The sequence below is a fragment of the Pan troglodytes genome, chromosome 8, assembly GCF_028858775.2.
Source record: "Pan troglodytes isolate AG18354 chromosome 8, NHGRI_mPanTro3-v2.0_pri, whole genome shotgun sequence".
Classification (NCBI taxonomy): Eukaryota; Metazoa; Chordata; class Mammalia; order Primates; family Hominidae; genus Pan; species Pan troglodytes.
In genome coordinates, this window is record NC_072406.2 from 108,809,322 (window position 1) to 108,824,623 (window position 15,302).

At 41.0% G+C, this 15,302-nt stretch overlaps 1 protein-coding gene across 2 annotated transcripts in view; it reads right to left on the reverse strand.

Annotated features, from left to right (window-relative positions):
* PIK3AP1 (phosphoinositide-3-kinase adaptor protein 1) overlaps positions 1-15,302 on the reverse strand; it is a 126,749-nt gene that overhangs the window by 98,072 nt on the left and 13,375 nt on the right. The window contains exon 1 of one of the 2 annotated variants that reach the window (XM_016919002.4): positions 8,173-8,898. The exons of the other annotated variant lie outside the window; for it this stretch is intronic. Coding sequence (XP_016774491.1) covers positions 8,173-8,188 — 16 coding nt within the window. The 5' untranslated portion in view covers positions 8,189-8,898. Of the gene's footprint in view, positions 1-8,172; positions 8,899-15,302 lie in introns of those variants that run through there. 2 annotated transcript variants of the gene reach the window in all.

Sequence of the window (15,302 nt, forward strand, 5' to 3'; positions counted from 1 at the left end):
CATCAAGTCATATTTTTGTTGCTTAGTCTCTCCCAGATTTAAGATTTCTCCACAATAAACTATGAATGCAATGTGATTTGGTTTTACAGGGTAATTCTAGATTTTGCAAAAGAGAAATTTTTTGAAGTTGATGAAAGTGATGTTGGAAAACTGTATCACAAGTAAAGCTGCTGACAGTTAGAGAGGTTACCTACTGGACAGAAGAAAACCCATACAGATGCTTTCCAATAATCAAAATCAAATAAGATCACATGGTGGTTAAGAGGAGGCCTTAAGAAAATTGTAAAGGTCAAATGTGTTGTGAATCATATTTCAATACAGCTGTTTTAAAAAATCAAATGTGAACTAAGAAATGTTATATTGTGGCTGGGTGCAGTGGCTCATGCCTGTAATCCCAGCGCTTTGGGAGGCCAAGGCAGGCGGATTACAAGGTCAGGAGATAGAGACCATCCTGGCCAACATGGTGAAACCCCATCTCTACTAAAAATATAAAAATTAGCTGGGCATGGTGGTGCATGCCTGTAATCCCAGCTACTTGGGAGGCTGAGGCAGCAGAATCGCTTGAACCAGGGAGCTGGAGATTGCAGTGAGCCGAGATCGCCACTGCACTCCAGCTTACTCTGACAGAGCAAGATTCCATCTCAAAAAAAAAAAAGAAAGAAAGAAAAAAAAGAAAGAAATGTTATATTGTTTTAGCATAAAATTACGTCATAAAAATGTACTCAAACCCTCCTGTACAAAACCTAACAACAATTGATTTAGTCCTTGTGGGGTTTTAGAATTAGCCTATAAAAGGGGTATAGCTCAGTGGCAGAGCATTTGACTGCAGAATTAGCCTATAGCTGAAATTATAATCAAAACTGTGTTCATATAATAAATAAACTTATTTTCTTAATGTTCAGTTTTGTTTTTCAAAATAAAAGTCCCAATCAAGAATTTATTTTTGTATTTACTATGAAATTTTAACCCAGGCTTAATTGTATCTACCTTAAGTGAGCTTTTCCCAGGATCAGTTGTCTTCAGATTATGAGGGCTTCCTAAACCTGCCTTGTTGCCATTCCTGCCATTGTTGCAGCTTTCATCCATTGCTCCTTGCCCTGTCCACTGTAGAAACATAGAAAAGGCCCTGCCCCTCTGCTCTTCCATGTGACAGGCCTTCAAAACTCTGATAGTTCTCGTGGCTCCAATAAAACTTCTTTTCTTTACAACAAGTTCACTTCCTTCAACTATTTCTCATCTGACAGAATTTGAAATTCTCACATTCATTCTATTCAGTCGTTCAACAATTTATTGAGGGCCTGCCACGTCAAGTACTGTTACAGGCCCCAGGAAGACAGCAGTGAGCAATCCCTCCAACTTCCCACCCCACCCTGCTCTTCTGAGGGAGGCTTCCATTCTGTTAAAGGGACAATAAACAAAATGGGCGAATAAATGAATGGATGGCTGGACAGATGGACAGACGGATGGATAACTGGATGGATAGATGGAAAGATGAATAGTTGGATAGATAGATGAGTGGATGGATGGATGGATGGATGGATGGATGGATGGATGGATGGATGATTTGTGTGTGCACTCCTCGGTCAGCCTGCCACTAAAATGTTGAATACTTCTCCAGATAAGCTGACAAATGCAGGGTAGAGGAAGAGCTTCTTCTCTGATGCCAATACTTCTGTTCATAAACCTTCACGTAACACTTTCTTGGAAGTGACATTGCTCTGTTGACTCATGTCTTCAACTAAAGCCACCAGATCTTACATATGCTACTCTTAAAATACATATCCCTTTATCCTGTTCTTGTGCAACTGTTGGACTCTGTGCAGAATTTTATATTGATCCTTATTACTTTGCAATAGATACACATTAAGAATGTAAAATCTGCGAACTGCGGGAACATATTAATATATGCACATCAGCATCACTGCTGTCTACAAACTTAAGAAGTAAAATGCTAATTTTAAAATTAAGTGCTTGAATAAAGCTACTCTAAAAGTTTAGATAGTCCTAATTACTACTATGAAAAAATGACTGCCCTGCCTGAAAGCCATAGTTAACCTGGGCTCTAGGATACCATTAAATAGCCAAGCACGTAACATTTGCCATAATTACAAGCTGAGTCTTTTCTTCTCTTTTTCAAGATGGTTGCTCAGGACAGTCATTTTTTTCTTTAAAGGATGCTGTAAGGACCTATCAAAGAGGCCCCCATGATATCTCAGGTCTGCTTTATGATTCAAAGGGAGCATCCTTCATACCTCTGGATACTCCTGGCATTAAGTAATAGGGTAACACTGTTTAGTGTCCCTCTCCTGCTAGGACACATAAACTTCACAATGGCAGGGGGTGCATCTGACTTTTTCATCAAGTCTCCCCTGGATCTTGCACAGTGCTGCACCCATGGCAGACACTCCATAAACTCAATAAATATTTGATGAATATAAACATAAATTTACAGTCTCATCTATGCCACTAACTGTGTAATACTGGGCAAGTCATCTAACCCCTCTGGGTCCTACTTTGTTCATTTTAAACTAAAGGGATTAGTCCAGATGATCCCAAAGTTTCCTTTTCCCTTCCCTCCCCTCCGCTCCCTTCCCCTCCCCTTCCCTTCCCTTCTCTCCCTCCTTTCTTTCTTTCTTTTTTTTTTTTTCAGGGTCTCCCTCTGTTGCCTAGGCTGGAGTGCAGTGGGGCTGTCCTAGCTCACTGAAGTCTTGGATTCCTGAGCTCAAGCGATCCTCCCACCTCAGTCTCTCAAGTAGCTGGGACCACAGGTGCATGCCACCACGCCTAGATAATTATTTTACTTTATTTTTGTAGAGATGGAGGTCTTGCTATATTGCCCAGGCTGGTCTCAAACTCCTGGGCTCAAGCAATCCTCCCGCCTCAGCCTCCCAAAGTGCTGCACTGGCCCTTTTCTAATGTTCATATTCCATATTTCCATCTTGTTGACTCAATGGCTTCTTGCCTCTGTTTCCCCATCAAAGACTCTAAAACTAGATTGTTTTGCAGAGTATGGGCAAGTTTTAATCACATGCATACCCCGGACCATGGGAAAGACTAGGGCAAAACACTGTTTAAAGGATTTCTATAACCTACAGGGACTCCTAATTCAAGTGACTACAAAATAAAAATAAATATTTAGGCTGCCAAATAACTATACAGTTATTTCAGCATTACATTTTTCCAGAAAAAAATCTATAACACAAAAACACAATCACAGTCAGAGATCTTTTCTGGCAACAAACTCAGGCTTTGAGCAAGGATATTCAGAAAATTTTAGAAAATAAAAGGAAAACCCTGGTTCAGAACAAGTTAACAGGTTGGTTCTGTTTGGAATACTAAATGCCAGATCCTGCAACAGAAATGTTTTCCCACATTTCACATGCTCTAAAAGCCGAGTCAACTGCTAGTGCTAATATTATTCTATCTGCTAGTTATGATGAACGTCCTTCCTATCTTATTGCAAGCTTTAACTGCAACTACAGCCTCAAACATTAGCTGTATGTGTAAAAAGAAACTTATTTTAGTCTAATTTAAAAGTAGAGCATTTTCATTTCATCATCAGCCTCCCCCGCTATTTCCTGTGTTATCAGATGTTGGAGAGTAAACCAGCAGTCTGTGAAACTGGCAAGCTGGTAGACAAAATAGGCATATTCAACCAGCATTTTCTTAAATAAGAACCTAAGATGGTCTGACTTCTTAATGGTGATGGAGAAGATGCACATATTCAGAAGTTATAAACCCAGAAGAAAAAGTACCAAGGAATTCCCAAAATGACTAACCCAATTCTAGAGGTTTCCTCCAAAACTCTATAGATTGCCTCACTTTTATGCTCTCCTTTAAAAAAAAAAAAAAAGACACAGCCAATTTAATCTCTGCAGAGAGAGACCTATACATATCCCAAGGAACTAACAATTCCAATTGTTAACTAGCTCCTAGACTGGCATACTTAATTCTTCTGTGGGACAGGTTGTTGTATCTGGCACATTTTTAAGTATGGACACAGAAAAATACATGTGCTGTGTAGGCTCCTGTTTGAACTTGAAGAGTAATTTTCTGTTTAGAAACACCCTATGTTACCGAAGACAAATTTGCTCCGTGGAAATGGTTGACAATCCAAAGGGCATCAAGCCTCTACATAAGATGCTAATGGGAGGGACATCTTTTCTGCAACTGGGACATTCAAAATGGTCCCAAGAGTTAGGAAAATGGATAATAACTCATGAATATACTCACTCTTCCAGTCATCCATCCAACCACCATTTACTAGGCATCTACCACACATAAAACATTGTCAGTAAGAGACCAGTATTGTTTTTCTAAACAAACAGTGAAAATTTTAAAAGTCCCCAAGTTTTTCCCCACAGAACAGGCAATTTTGATCAATTACTGATTTTGTTCATTTTTCTGTGTCTTAGAAAACCAACTGTCCTATTTCAGTCTAAATTTTACCGAACTGGCTGAAACTGAAAATTTTCTGCCCAGAATGAAGACCATATGACAAGCCCTATTGTGGTCTCAATAATTTCTCCAATGGGCAGATCAAGAATCATTTAAGGCATTAAATCATCCTCTTTCCTGGGCCATCTCAGACCTACTCTGGGTCATGTGAATGGCTGGTGGAAACCAAATTGAAAAGCTGTGAAAACATCCTGTAATAACAGGGAAATTAACAAACCCATTCTGTAATGCATATTTACCCCCATTTCCTCTGCCCCCATTATCTTTCTATGAACCCACATGCATAAATCTTCATGCAGACCATAGTAAACAGTACATGTAAAATGTTAAATACATACATTCCTTCATATCCACACAGATAATGGTATAATGTGATATACTCCTAAGACTCAACTTGAGCTAATGTCCATAAACAGAAAGTTATTATTAATGCATTTAAAGTTTCATTTAAAATTCTATTGTGAAGGATAATTTGTTAGCTGAAATGAATACACTACCATACCTTGATAGGATTTGGAAAAATATTAGATCGAGACCCAGTAATGAAATGCAAGGTATGTAAAATCACACATAGTTGGAATTAAGAAATTTCATGGTTGTAAATGTCTGAGATGTCAACATATTTTTCCCATAAGCATTTTAAAGAGAACAAAAATAGATCCAGAGTGGCCAAGTGAATTGCCTCAGGTGGCTCAATCAGTTTCTGTAATCTGGAAATACACACCCTTATTCTCTTACTGATTGTCATAAAGATTGTAGTAACCTAAGAAGACATCAGCCTAAATTTGACAAGAGTCAAAATATGACTCGGTGATAAGTAGCTGTTCTCTCATTATAGGCATTAGCCCACCCCGAGCGAGTGACGGTGCAGTCATTACAACAATAACACAAACCAATACCATGTTGCTTCCACTTATCACATCACCCTAATGAAGCTAAGGAAAAAGGCCACCAAGTCTGTACACGTGAAATTAACTTGAAGTGCACCCTACTTGGATTATCTCAGTGCAAGCCCAACATCTTCCTCTAGAGTCTATCATTTTTCTCTTCAAAATTCCTAACTAAAAGTAAAACAGGCTGGGTGTGGTGGCTCAAGCCTGTCATCACAACACTTTGGGAGGACAAGGGGAGGACTGCTTCAGTCCAGGAGTTCGAGACTAGCCTGGGCAACATAGTGAGATCCTATCTCTACAAAATAAATTTTTTTTTTAATTAGCCAGGCATGATGGTGCACGCCTGTGGTCCCAGCTATTCAAGAGGCTGAGATGAGAGGATCGCTTGAGTCTGGAAGGTTGAGGCTTCAGTGAGCTATGATGGTGCCACTGCACTCTAGCCTGGGCAACAGAGCAAGACCCTGTCTCAAACAAACAACAAAAAGTAACAGATGAACACAGAAAAATTAAAACACTGGAGAAATGTCTAAAACAAAAAGTTCCAAATGTCCTCCATCCACCCAAAGGTAACCACTATCAACAGTTTTTTGTATATCCTTTCAGGAAAAAAAGTAATGCATATACCAACATAAATATATTTCTTTTTAAAACATACCTAAATCACATTATACTATACACACTCTTCTGTATCTTAGTTTTTTCTTTTTATAAATCCTGGCAGACTTTCCATATCAACACAAAGAGAACTGCCTGGTTCTCTCTGAGGTCTGGATGGTATTCCATTGCATAGACGCAACAATAATCTATTTAACTGGGCCCAAGGCCAAACATTATTTTTTGAAGGGCAGACGAGCACCCTGGTTTGATTCTGTCCTCACAAAGGCTGCCAGGAGCTCCGTTTCATTAGTTCTGATGGTAAGCTGTCATTTTGAGGACAGAAACTCTATTGTTAATCAAAGCCAATTTTGTCTCAACTAACACTGTATTTCTGGAGCTTGGGAACACAGCTAAACAGGTGACAAAATGCAGAAGGGAACAAAGAAGGGGGGAGTGGGAAGGAAAAACAAGAAAGAAGAGGTCAGTAGTGAGGGAAAGAAAGAAAAAAATAGGCCAGACGCTGTGGCTCACGCCTGTAATTCCAGCACTTTGAGAGGCCGAGGCAGATGGATCACCTGAGGTCAGGAGTTTGAGACGAGCCTGGCTAACATGGTGAAACCCCATCTCTACTAAAAATAAAATAAAATAAAATAAAATAAAATAAGCTGGGTGCAGTGGTGCATGCCTGTGATTCCAGCTACTCAGGAGGCTGAGGCAAGAGAATTGCTTGAACCTGAGAGGCGGAGGTTGCGGTGAGCAGAGATCATGCCACTGCACTCCAGCCTGGGTGACAGAGAAAGACTCTGTCTCAAAATAAATAAATAAATAAATAAGTAAAATAAATAAAGCAGTGTTATACAAAGTTCCAGCACCTGGCAGATGCTCATTCAATACCTTTGAAATGACTGAATAAATGAATGAGTGAAGAAACTAGAAGAAGTGTACTTTTAACACTTAAAATATTAAAATATTAGGCCCGGCGTGGTGGCTCACGCCTGTTAATCCCAGCACTTTGGGAGGCCGAGGTGGGTGGATCACCTGAGGTCGGGAGTTTGAGACCAGCCTGGCCAACATAGAGAAATCCCATCTCTACTAAAAAAAAAACCCACAAAATTAGCCAGGCATGGTGGTGCACACCTGTAATCCCAGCTACTTGGGAGGCTGAAACAGGAGAATTGCTTGAACCCAGGAGGTGGAGGTTGCAGTGAGCCGAGATGGTGCCACTGCACTCCAGCCTGGGAAACAAGGGCAAAACTCTGTCTCAAAAAAAAATAAAAATAAAATTAAAATATTAACTGATATATGGCTCCTATTCTCTGAAAAGTAAACATTCTTTTTGAGCTTCACTGTCCAATATGGCAGTCACTGGCTACATATGGCTACTGAACATTCGAAATCTGTGTTGGCTATAAAACACATACTAAATTTCAAATATAAAAGAAAGATGTAAAATATCTCAGTAATTGTTACATTGCTTATATATCAATAAGAGAATATTTTAGATATATTATTACATAAACTATATCATTAAAATTAATTTTACTTGTTTCTTTTTACTTTTTTTAAATTACTGCAGCTGCTAAAAAATTTTGAATTTCACATATGGCCCACATTATACATTTTTTGGATAGCGCTGGTTTTGAATGTAGACACCATCACAGCAGTGACTGTCTTTCCTGCTCTAACTCAGCACCCAACACAGGGCCTTGAGAATATAATAGATGCTCCATAAATAACCATCAGATGAACAGTTGGCTCTGATATCTACATAAGGCAATAACCAGGCCTTGGACTACAAGACAGGAGGCCCTCACCCTGATCCTAGCCCTAATGGAAAAGCAGGTGTGTGACTTTGGGCAAGTCACTGAACCTGCCTGGGCCTTGTTTCTGTCATCTTTAAAACGGAAATAACATTAACATCTGCCTTATAGGGAAGCTGCACAGGCCAAATGAAATAATGTCGATAAAAGGGTTTTGAAAGAGGGTAACACAGATGTCAGGTCCCTCCTGAATTCTACTATTCTCTTCTAGTAATAGTGCCAGGAGAAGTGAGATGCAAAAAATACTGAAACAACAGGGTAAGAAATTGACCGATAAAATTCCTACATCTGATGTTTCCATTCTGGCATACATTAGAAAATTCAGACAGAGACAGGTGCAAACTTGAAATTCTCACACGAGCAGAAATTTCGGCATTCATGGCTCCCTTTTCCCCGTGGCTTACCAAACACAGTTGACATAGGGACTCGCAGACACTTCTTTGAGGGACCATGAAAGTGTAACACGAACAGGAGAAGGCCCTCTCTGGGTGGCCGCCGAAGCGGCAGGAGAGGCCGAGTTTACCACCCCACCGAGATCTCTCGGCTTTGCAGGAAAACTGTAATCCTGGGCGACTCTGAAGACTCAGGGGAAAATTTCCATGGGCACAAAATCTATTGTAGGCATTAGTCCTCGTTAACTATTCCAGGAGCAGCAGGCAGTGACCCACAGTTAGGAGTGTGAACAGCCCCTGATTCTGCAAGGCAGTTAGGGTATCAGGCAGGGGAAACCCCAAGTGACTCTTGGACAGGCTGTAGCTTTTTAGTGACATTGGAAGGATTTCACCATCCCAGCTGGGTATCTTCTTCCCCAAATCAAAAAGATCATTTCAAAAAGGAAGAGAAAAAGAAAGCGTCCTTCAGCAGGGGGTATTTAAGGAGGATCCTGGAGGAGGCAATTGCAGAGTGGCTTAACCCACAGCAGAGAAAGAGCAAACCCAACAGCCCACAGGCACAAGGCACCAGGACAGCAGCACCACAATCGTTGCTTTCAAGAGATCCAAGCCTAGATTTTCCCCTCAGTCCTGCAAGGTGCCCCATAAGCCCCAGAAGTCGTCCATGACTTACCATCTGCGAGGCCACGACACCGAGCAGAGCGCAGCAACTTCCCCTTTGCTCAGAGGGTCTGACTCCCTTCTCTTCTCTCAGGGCTGCTGCCTGTGACGTGCCAAGGCCAAGCTCTGAGCCCCTTGGGACTACTGTGTCATGACCTGCCCATAACAGCCCATAATAGCCTATAACAGACCACAGGGCCTGAGCTATCGCGGGCTCCTGTGACCCAAAAACCGAAAGACAAGACACCAGGCATGGAGCAAAGCTCAAAGCTGGGCTGCATAGCAGAACCAACTTGAAGGCTTTTTCAAATTCATATTCCCAGGACAAACCTCTAGAGATTCCTATTCAGTAGGTCTGGGGTGGGGCCCAGGTATCCACATTTTAAACATAGTGCAGGGAAATTGCCAATGCTCAGCCTGACTTGGAAATTTATGGCCTGGAGCACTCAGGGAAGCGTCATTTTCTCTGATCCTTTCTCTTCCTTGAGCATTCTTCATTCTTTATCTCAGTGTGGAAGAGGAGGGTGGAGAGGAAAGACTTAGGGGAGAAGCAAGGCCAAGTGTAAGCTTTCTAGGCCCAAAGGCCCTGTGTTCCAAAGTGAGTTCCAGTGCTTACCCCAATCATTTAACCTCTCTGAACCTTAGTTTTCTCATCTGCAAAATGGCGCTGAAACCATCTGTGCACTTGGGGTTGTGGGAGGAATAAATACATGTAAAACACCTGATGCATTACACAGGGCAACTGTCATAAAAACCATTCATCTTCTTATGAATTATTTCCCTGAGGGGAGGAGGGTACACGTTCTCCATACGACTATCCTTGCAAGAGAAACTGCAAATGTAAACAACAGACTGAACCAAGCATAAAGGGAATAAAATAAAATAAATAGCAGTAAGGAAGGCGGTAGATTCAGGTTGCATGGGGGAGGGTGGGGAGATGCTAAGAGCAGGCTTGCAACCCTGTCTCTGGGGACTCTATAGCAGTATGATCCAGAGGAAATTAACAGAGATTCACAAAGATTTAGGCATGAAGCTGTATGAACATTTATTGCAATATTATTTATAAAAGGGGAAAAATTAGAACTTACAGGGGTTTTTTTCTTCTTTAACATTATGACGAACACAAATTATTTCAGAAAAAAGTTTCTTTTTAAATTTAAGAAAAGTTACACAATGGAATATTTTTCAGCTATAAGAAAGAAGAAAATCTTGCCATTTGTGACAATGTGGATGAACCTGGAGGAAATTATGCAAAGTGAAATAACCCAGATACAGGAAGGCAAATACAGAATGATCTCACTTATATGTGGAATCCAAAAAAGTTGAACTCATAGAAGCAGAGAATACAACGGTGTTTACCAGGGACAGGGGTAAAGAAGGGGACTTGGGAAGATGCTGGTCAAAGAGTTGAACTTTCAGTTTTAAGATGAATAAACTCAGGCCAGACGTGGTGGCTCATGCCTGTAATCCCAACAGTTCAGGAGGCCGAGGCGGGAGGATCATGAGGTCAAGACATCGAGACCATCCTGGCCAACATGGTGAAACCCCATCTCTACTAAAAATACAAAAATTAGCTGGGCGTGTTAGCACGTGCCTGTAGTCCCAGCTACTCAGGAGGCTGAGGCAGGAGAATCGCTTGAACCGTGGAGGCAGAGGTTGCAGTGAGCCGAGATCACGCCACTGCACTCCAGCCTGATGACAGAGCAAGACTTCGTCTCAAAAAAAAAAAAAGAATAAACTCTGAGAATCTAACATACAGCATGGTGATTATAGTTAATAATACCACATTTTTTACTTGAAATTTGCTAAGACTAGACTTTAAGTGTTCTCACCACACACACACACACACACACAATGGTAACTATGTGTGCTGATGTATGTGTTAATTAATTTGATTGTGATAATCATTTCACAAAGTATATGTATAAAAAAATCACTTTGTACACTTTGAATATATACAATTTTTATTTGTCAAGTATACCTCAATAAAACTAGAAAACATTAATTAATTAATTAGTTAATTAACTTAGGAAAACATTTTGGAATCTATTTGATTAGCTGAAAGCATTTTTAAATATTCCTTTATTTTTCTTTTTCTTTGAGACAGGGTCTCGCTCTGTCTCCCAGGCTGGAGTGCAGTGCCGCAATCACAACTCACTGCAGCCTCAACTTCCAGGGCTCAAGCAATCTTCCCACCTCAGCCTCTCCGGTAGCTGGGATCACAGGCACATGCCACCACGTCCAGCTAATTTTTGTATTTTTTGTAGAGACAGGGTTTCCGCCACATTGCCCAGGCTGGTCTTGAAATCCTGGCCTCAAGCAATCTGTTCCCCGCAGTCTCCCAAACTGTTAGAATTACAGTTGTGAGCCACTGCACCCAGCCCTTATTTTTTCTTTTAAACTGTAGTTTAATATTCAGACTAGAACATTAATATCAACAAAGGCAGGCCAGATGTAGATATATAGACATATCCCTCTAAATTTTTCCCATGGAAATCAAAGGCAAAATATATGATACTTGTGGGTACCATGAGAGCTTCTGAAACACAATGGGAATGGAGAGGGAGGGGCGAGGCAAAGAGAAAATAATGCATATAAAGAAGCAGACAAGATCTCCACTGTAATACTATTAATAAATAATATTGGGAGAATTCGGTTTAATGCTTTCCTCCACCCTCAACACACACACATGCACATCACACGAATGAGAACTTTTGCAAAAACACTCAATATCACCCACAGAGTCCTTTCCCACACAGTCTAACAGAATCTATTTTTATATTCCATTGAGATTTGAAGCAAAGAATAGAGCCCCAGTAAAAAGAGGAAATAATTTCTGTGCTGTACCTGGGGTTTTCTCACTTCCTTAATTTAAAATAATCTTCCAACAAGTCCAAAAAGTCAGATCAATAGTCCAGTCTTCTATGCACAGGTATATATCACTGCAGACATTTTGGAACTAAACTGAATCAGTTAAAAAGGTTCTCGGGAATTTGCCATCTTCTTAGAAAACTTATAATGATATATTACAGTGCTGGAGGCTGAAAGAAACCTTCCAAATTATCTGGTCCAACCCCATCATTTTACAGATGAAGAACTTGGAAAATAAACTGGCTGATCCAACACACTGAAGACTCCAATTAAAACATCTGCTTAATTTTAAGGTGACTGACAAATTTGGAGAGTGGGGTGGGAAATAAAACCTCCAAAACATATTTTAGTAGTAATTTTGATCAAGGGGCTTATTAAATGAAGAAAGAGTAAAGATTGTGATCTCAGTAGCACCCCATCCCAACATCTAGAAACCTGAAAGATTAAAAACTGCCAGAGTGAACGCACCGAATCTATGAGCAGGGGCAAAGGAAGAAGAGAACGCAGGAGCTCTACCCTGAAGTCTGATGGCCTAAGCACCAAATACTGGCCTAATTTTATATCTAACTGATGGGTGTCCAGGAGCTGCCCTGATGTGATGGTGCCTCCATTTCCGGAGAAGTGGAGATTAGAGAAAATACTTCCCATGCGACAGAGGTACATGACCATCGACCTGACAACAGAAAGGTGGCTTAGACCCCTTGTTTGTACTCAGTGGTACCTGGACCAGCAGCATCAGCATCACCTGTGAGCTTGTTAGAAATGCAGAATCTGGCCGGGTGCGGTGGCTCACGCCTGTAATCCCAACACTTTGTGAGGCTGAGGCAGGCAGATCACTTGAGGTCAGGAATTCAAGACCAGCCTGGCCAACATGGTGAAACCCCATCACTACTAAAAATACAAAAATCAGCCAGGCATGGTGGTGCATGCCTGTAATTCCATCTACTTGGGAGGCTGAGGCAGGAGAATTGCTCGAACCCAGGGAGGCAGAGGCAGCAGTGAGCCGAGATTGCGCCACTGTATTCCAGCCTGGGTGACAGAGCGAGACTCTATCTCAAAAAAAAAAAAAGAAAAAAAAAGAAATGCAGGATCTTGGCCCCACCCAAGGAGTCAGTATATGCATATTTACAAGATCCCCAGGTCCTTCTGTGCACATTAAAATTTGAGAAGCATTGTTTAGCTAGCACAGCAGCAAAAGAAAGTATAATTGACTACCTGTAATCTAAGTTTCAAGAATAAAATAACCTCCTCTACTCTATTACCCACTCCACTCTCTTTGATCTTTAAGCTTTACTTTAAACTTTACATGGTCTAAAATTTAGCCTAAATTTTAAATGGGCTTAGTGAATATCTCATTAAATAGTCCTTTTTATCAAAAGGTATCTCAAAGTTAAGAAAAATAGACATATAGCCATGTAAATATTCTGGGACTTTTACCATTTTAAAGGGTTACATAAATTATAAAGTGAGGTATTTTTCATGCTATTTACTGCTGGGGTCTGAGTAGGAACATGACCAGTATTTCTTCAGTTGGGAGTCAAAAACCTCAGGTATACCAGGTGAAGGAGGAAAACTGAATTCAGAAGAGAAATGTGTTCCTGGTGAAAAGGGGAACTTCTTGTAAGGGAATGTTATGATCAAAAGGCTGTAAAGGTCACATGGCCCAACCCTGGCCCCAAAGCTAAATCCCTTTACAGCATGTCTGCAGTATCTACTCTCTTACTCCTGGAGATGTGGCGCTTACCACCTTCAAAGGCAACCCATTCCACCTTCACACAGCTCTAATAATTAGGAAGTTTTTCCTAAAATTTGTCTCCCTGTAGTTTCAATAGCCCTACAATCAATAACTCCACAATTATTGTCTCTACTATTAATTCATCCCCATTATCAATTTTCCATTGCATTTCTTTTTTTTTTTTTTTTTTTGAGACAGGGTGTCACTCTGTTGATCCCCAGGCTGGAGTGCAGTGGCTCAGTCACAGCTCACTGCAGCCTCAACCTCCAAGGCTCAGGTGATCCTCCCACCTCAGCCTCCCAAGTAGCTAGGACAACAGGTACACACCACCATGCCCAGCTAATTTTTGTATTTTTTGTAGAGACAGGGTTTTGCCATGTTGTCCAGACTGGTCTCAAACTTTGAAGCAGAAATCCTTCTGCTCCAGCCTCCCAAAGTGCTGGGATTACAGGCATAAGCCACTATGCCCAGCCAGTTTTTTTTTGTTTTGTTTTGTTTTGTTTTGTTTTGTTTGAGATGGAGTCTTGATCTGTCACTCAGGCTGGAGTGCAGTGGTGCCATCTCGGCTCACTGCAAGCTCCGCCTCCCAGGTTCACGCCATTCTCCTGCCTCAGCCTCCCGAGTAGCTGGCACTACAGGCGCCCGCCACCTCGCCCGGCTAATTTTTTGTATTTTTAGTACAGACAGGGTTTCACCGTGTTAGCCAGGATGGTCTCAATCTCCTGACCTCGTGATCCGCCCGCCTCGGCCTCCCAAAGTGCTGGGATTACAGGCGTGAGCCACCGCTCCCGGCCATGCCCAGCCAATTTCTTATTGGGATTCTTTTTTTTAAAAGAGAAAGTCAAAGAAACAAGTTTCATGTATTTATTTCTCATGGGACTGGGCAGCTGGTGTAGTAACGTATATGAAAATATTAGCTTTTGCTTTTATTTTGAGGTACCTTAGGAAAACCTCATGTATGCAAGAGGAGTATTTTTTAAAAAGATGGGTTATCACAAGTTATAGGGAATGTACCTAAGGACACAATTATCCCAGAAATGTAGTGTAGGGAGAGTACTGTCTTTAGATACTGTTCTAGCCCTAAGCTTCCTGGGAGTCAAAGCAGGTATGAAATGCGGCAAGAAGGTCATACTTCAAAAATATTTAAGATTTTCTGGCCTAGGTGAATCACAGATTTTTAGCCTTGGGAAGTGTCTTAGATCAAGTCTAAATCTGCCACTTACAGAAAAGGAAACTGGAACTCAAAGAGGCAAAATGACTTGCTCAGTACTAGGCATCTGGTTAGCAGCAGAGCCGGGTAATGCAGTGTCCCTAACCCTGGTCAATGCTCTTTTTTCTACACTGCCAGACTCTGAGTATCAGGTTTGTTAAGAAAGCTTGTCCAGCAAAAAAAATCAGGAATATGGCCTCAGAGTCAAGGCCAACCAAGGGCCATGGCTATGGAATACCCAAAAAGCAAACCCAAGTCATCCTAGCACCGACAGAGATCTTGAATCCCCAAATTCACAAACCTAATACCAGATAAGAAAGTTATATTGAGGCTATAAGCCTTCCTTCCTCCTCTTCTCTTTCTTATAATTCCATTTGTCCCTATATCCATTGATTCTGAACTGCAAAGATATCCCACTAAGCAGCTTATTTTAATCTCCCATTAAAGTAATCTCTTTCTGATGAGAAGTTCTTGCTCTTAGAACAGGAGCACCCTGTAAATGAGTTCATTCTTTCCGAGACACTTGAAGCTAAAGGCTCATAGCATACTGAACTACAGTCTTTGGTAAAAAGTGAAATATTAGAAGAGATCAATTTATCCAGGCATTGAATCACTGGACACATCCAAACAATATTAAAATAATCCTTTTTACTATCTACTTCAAAA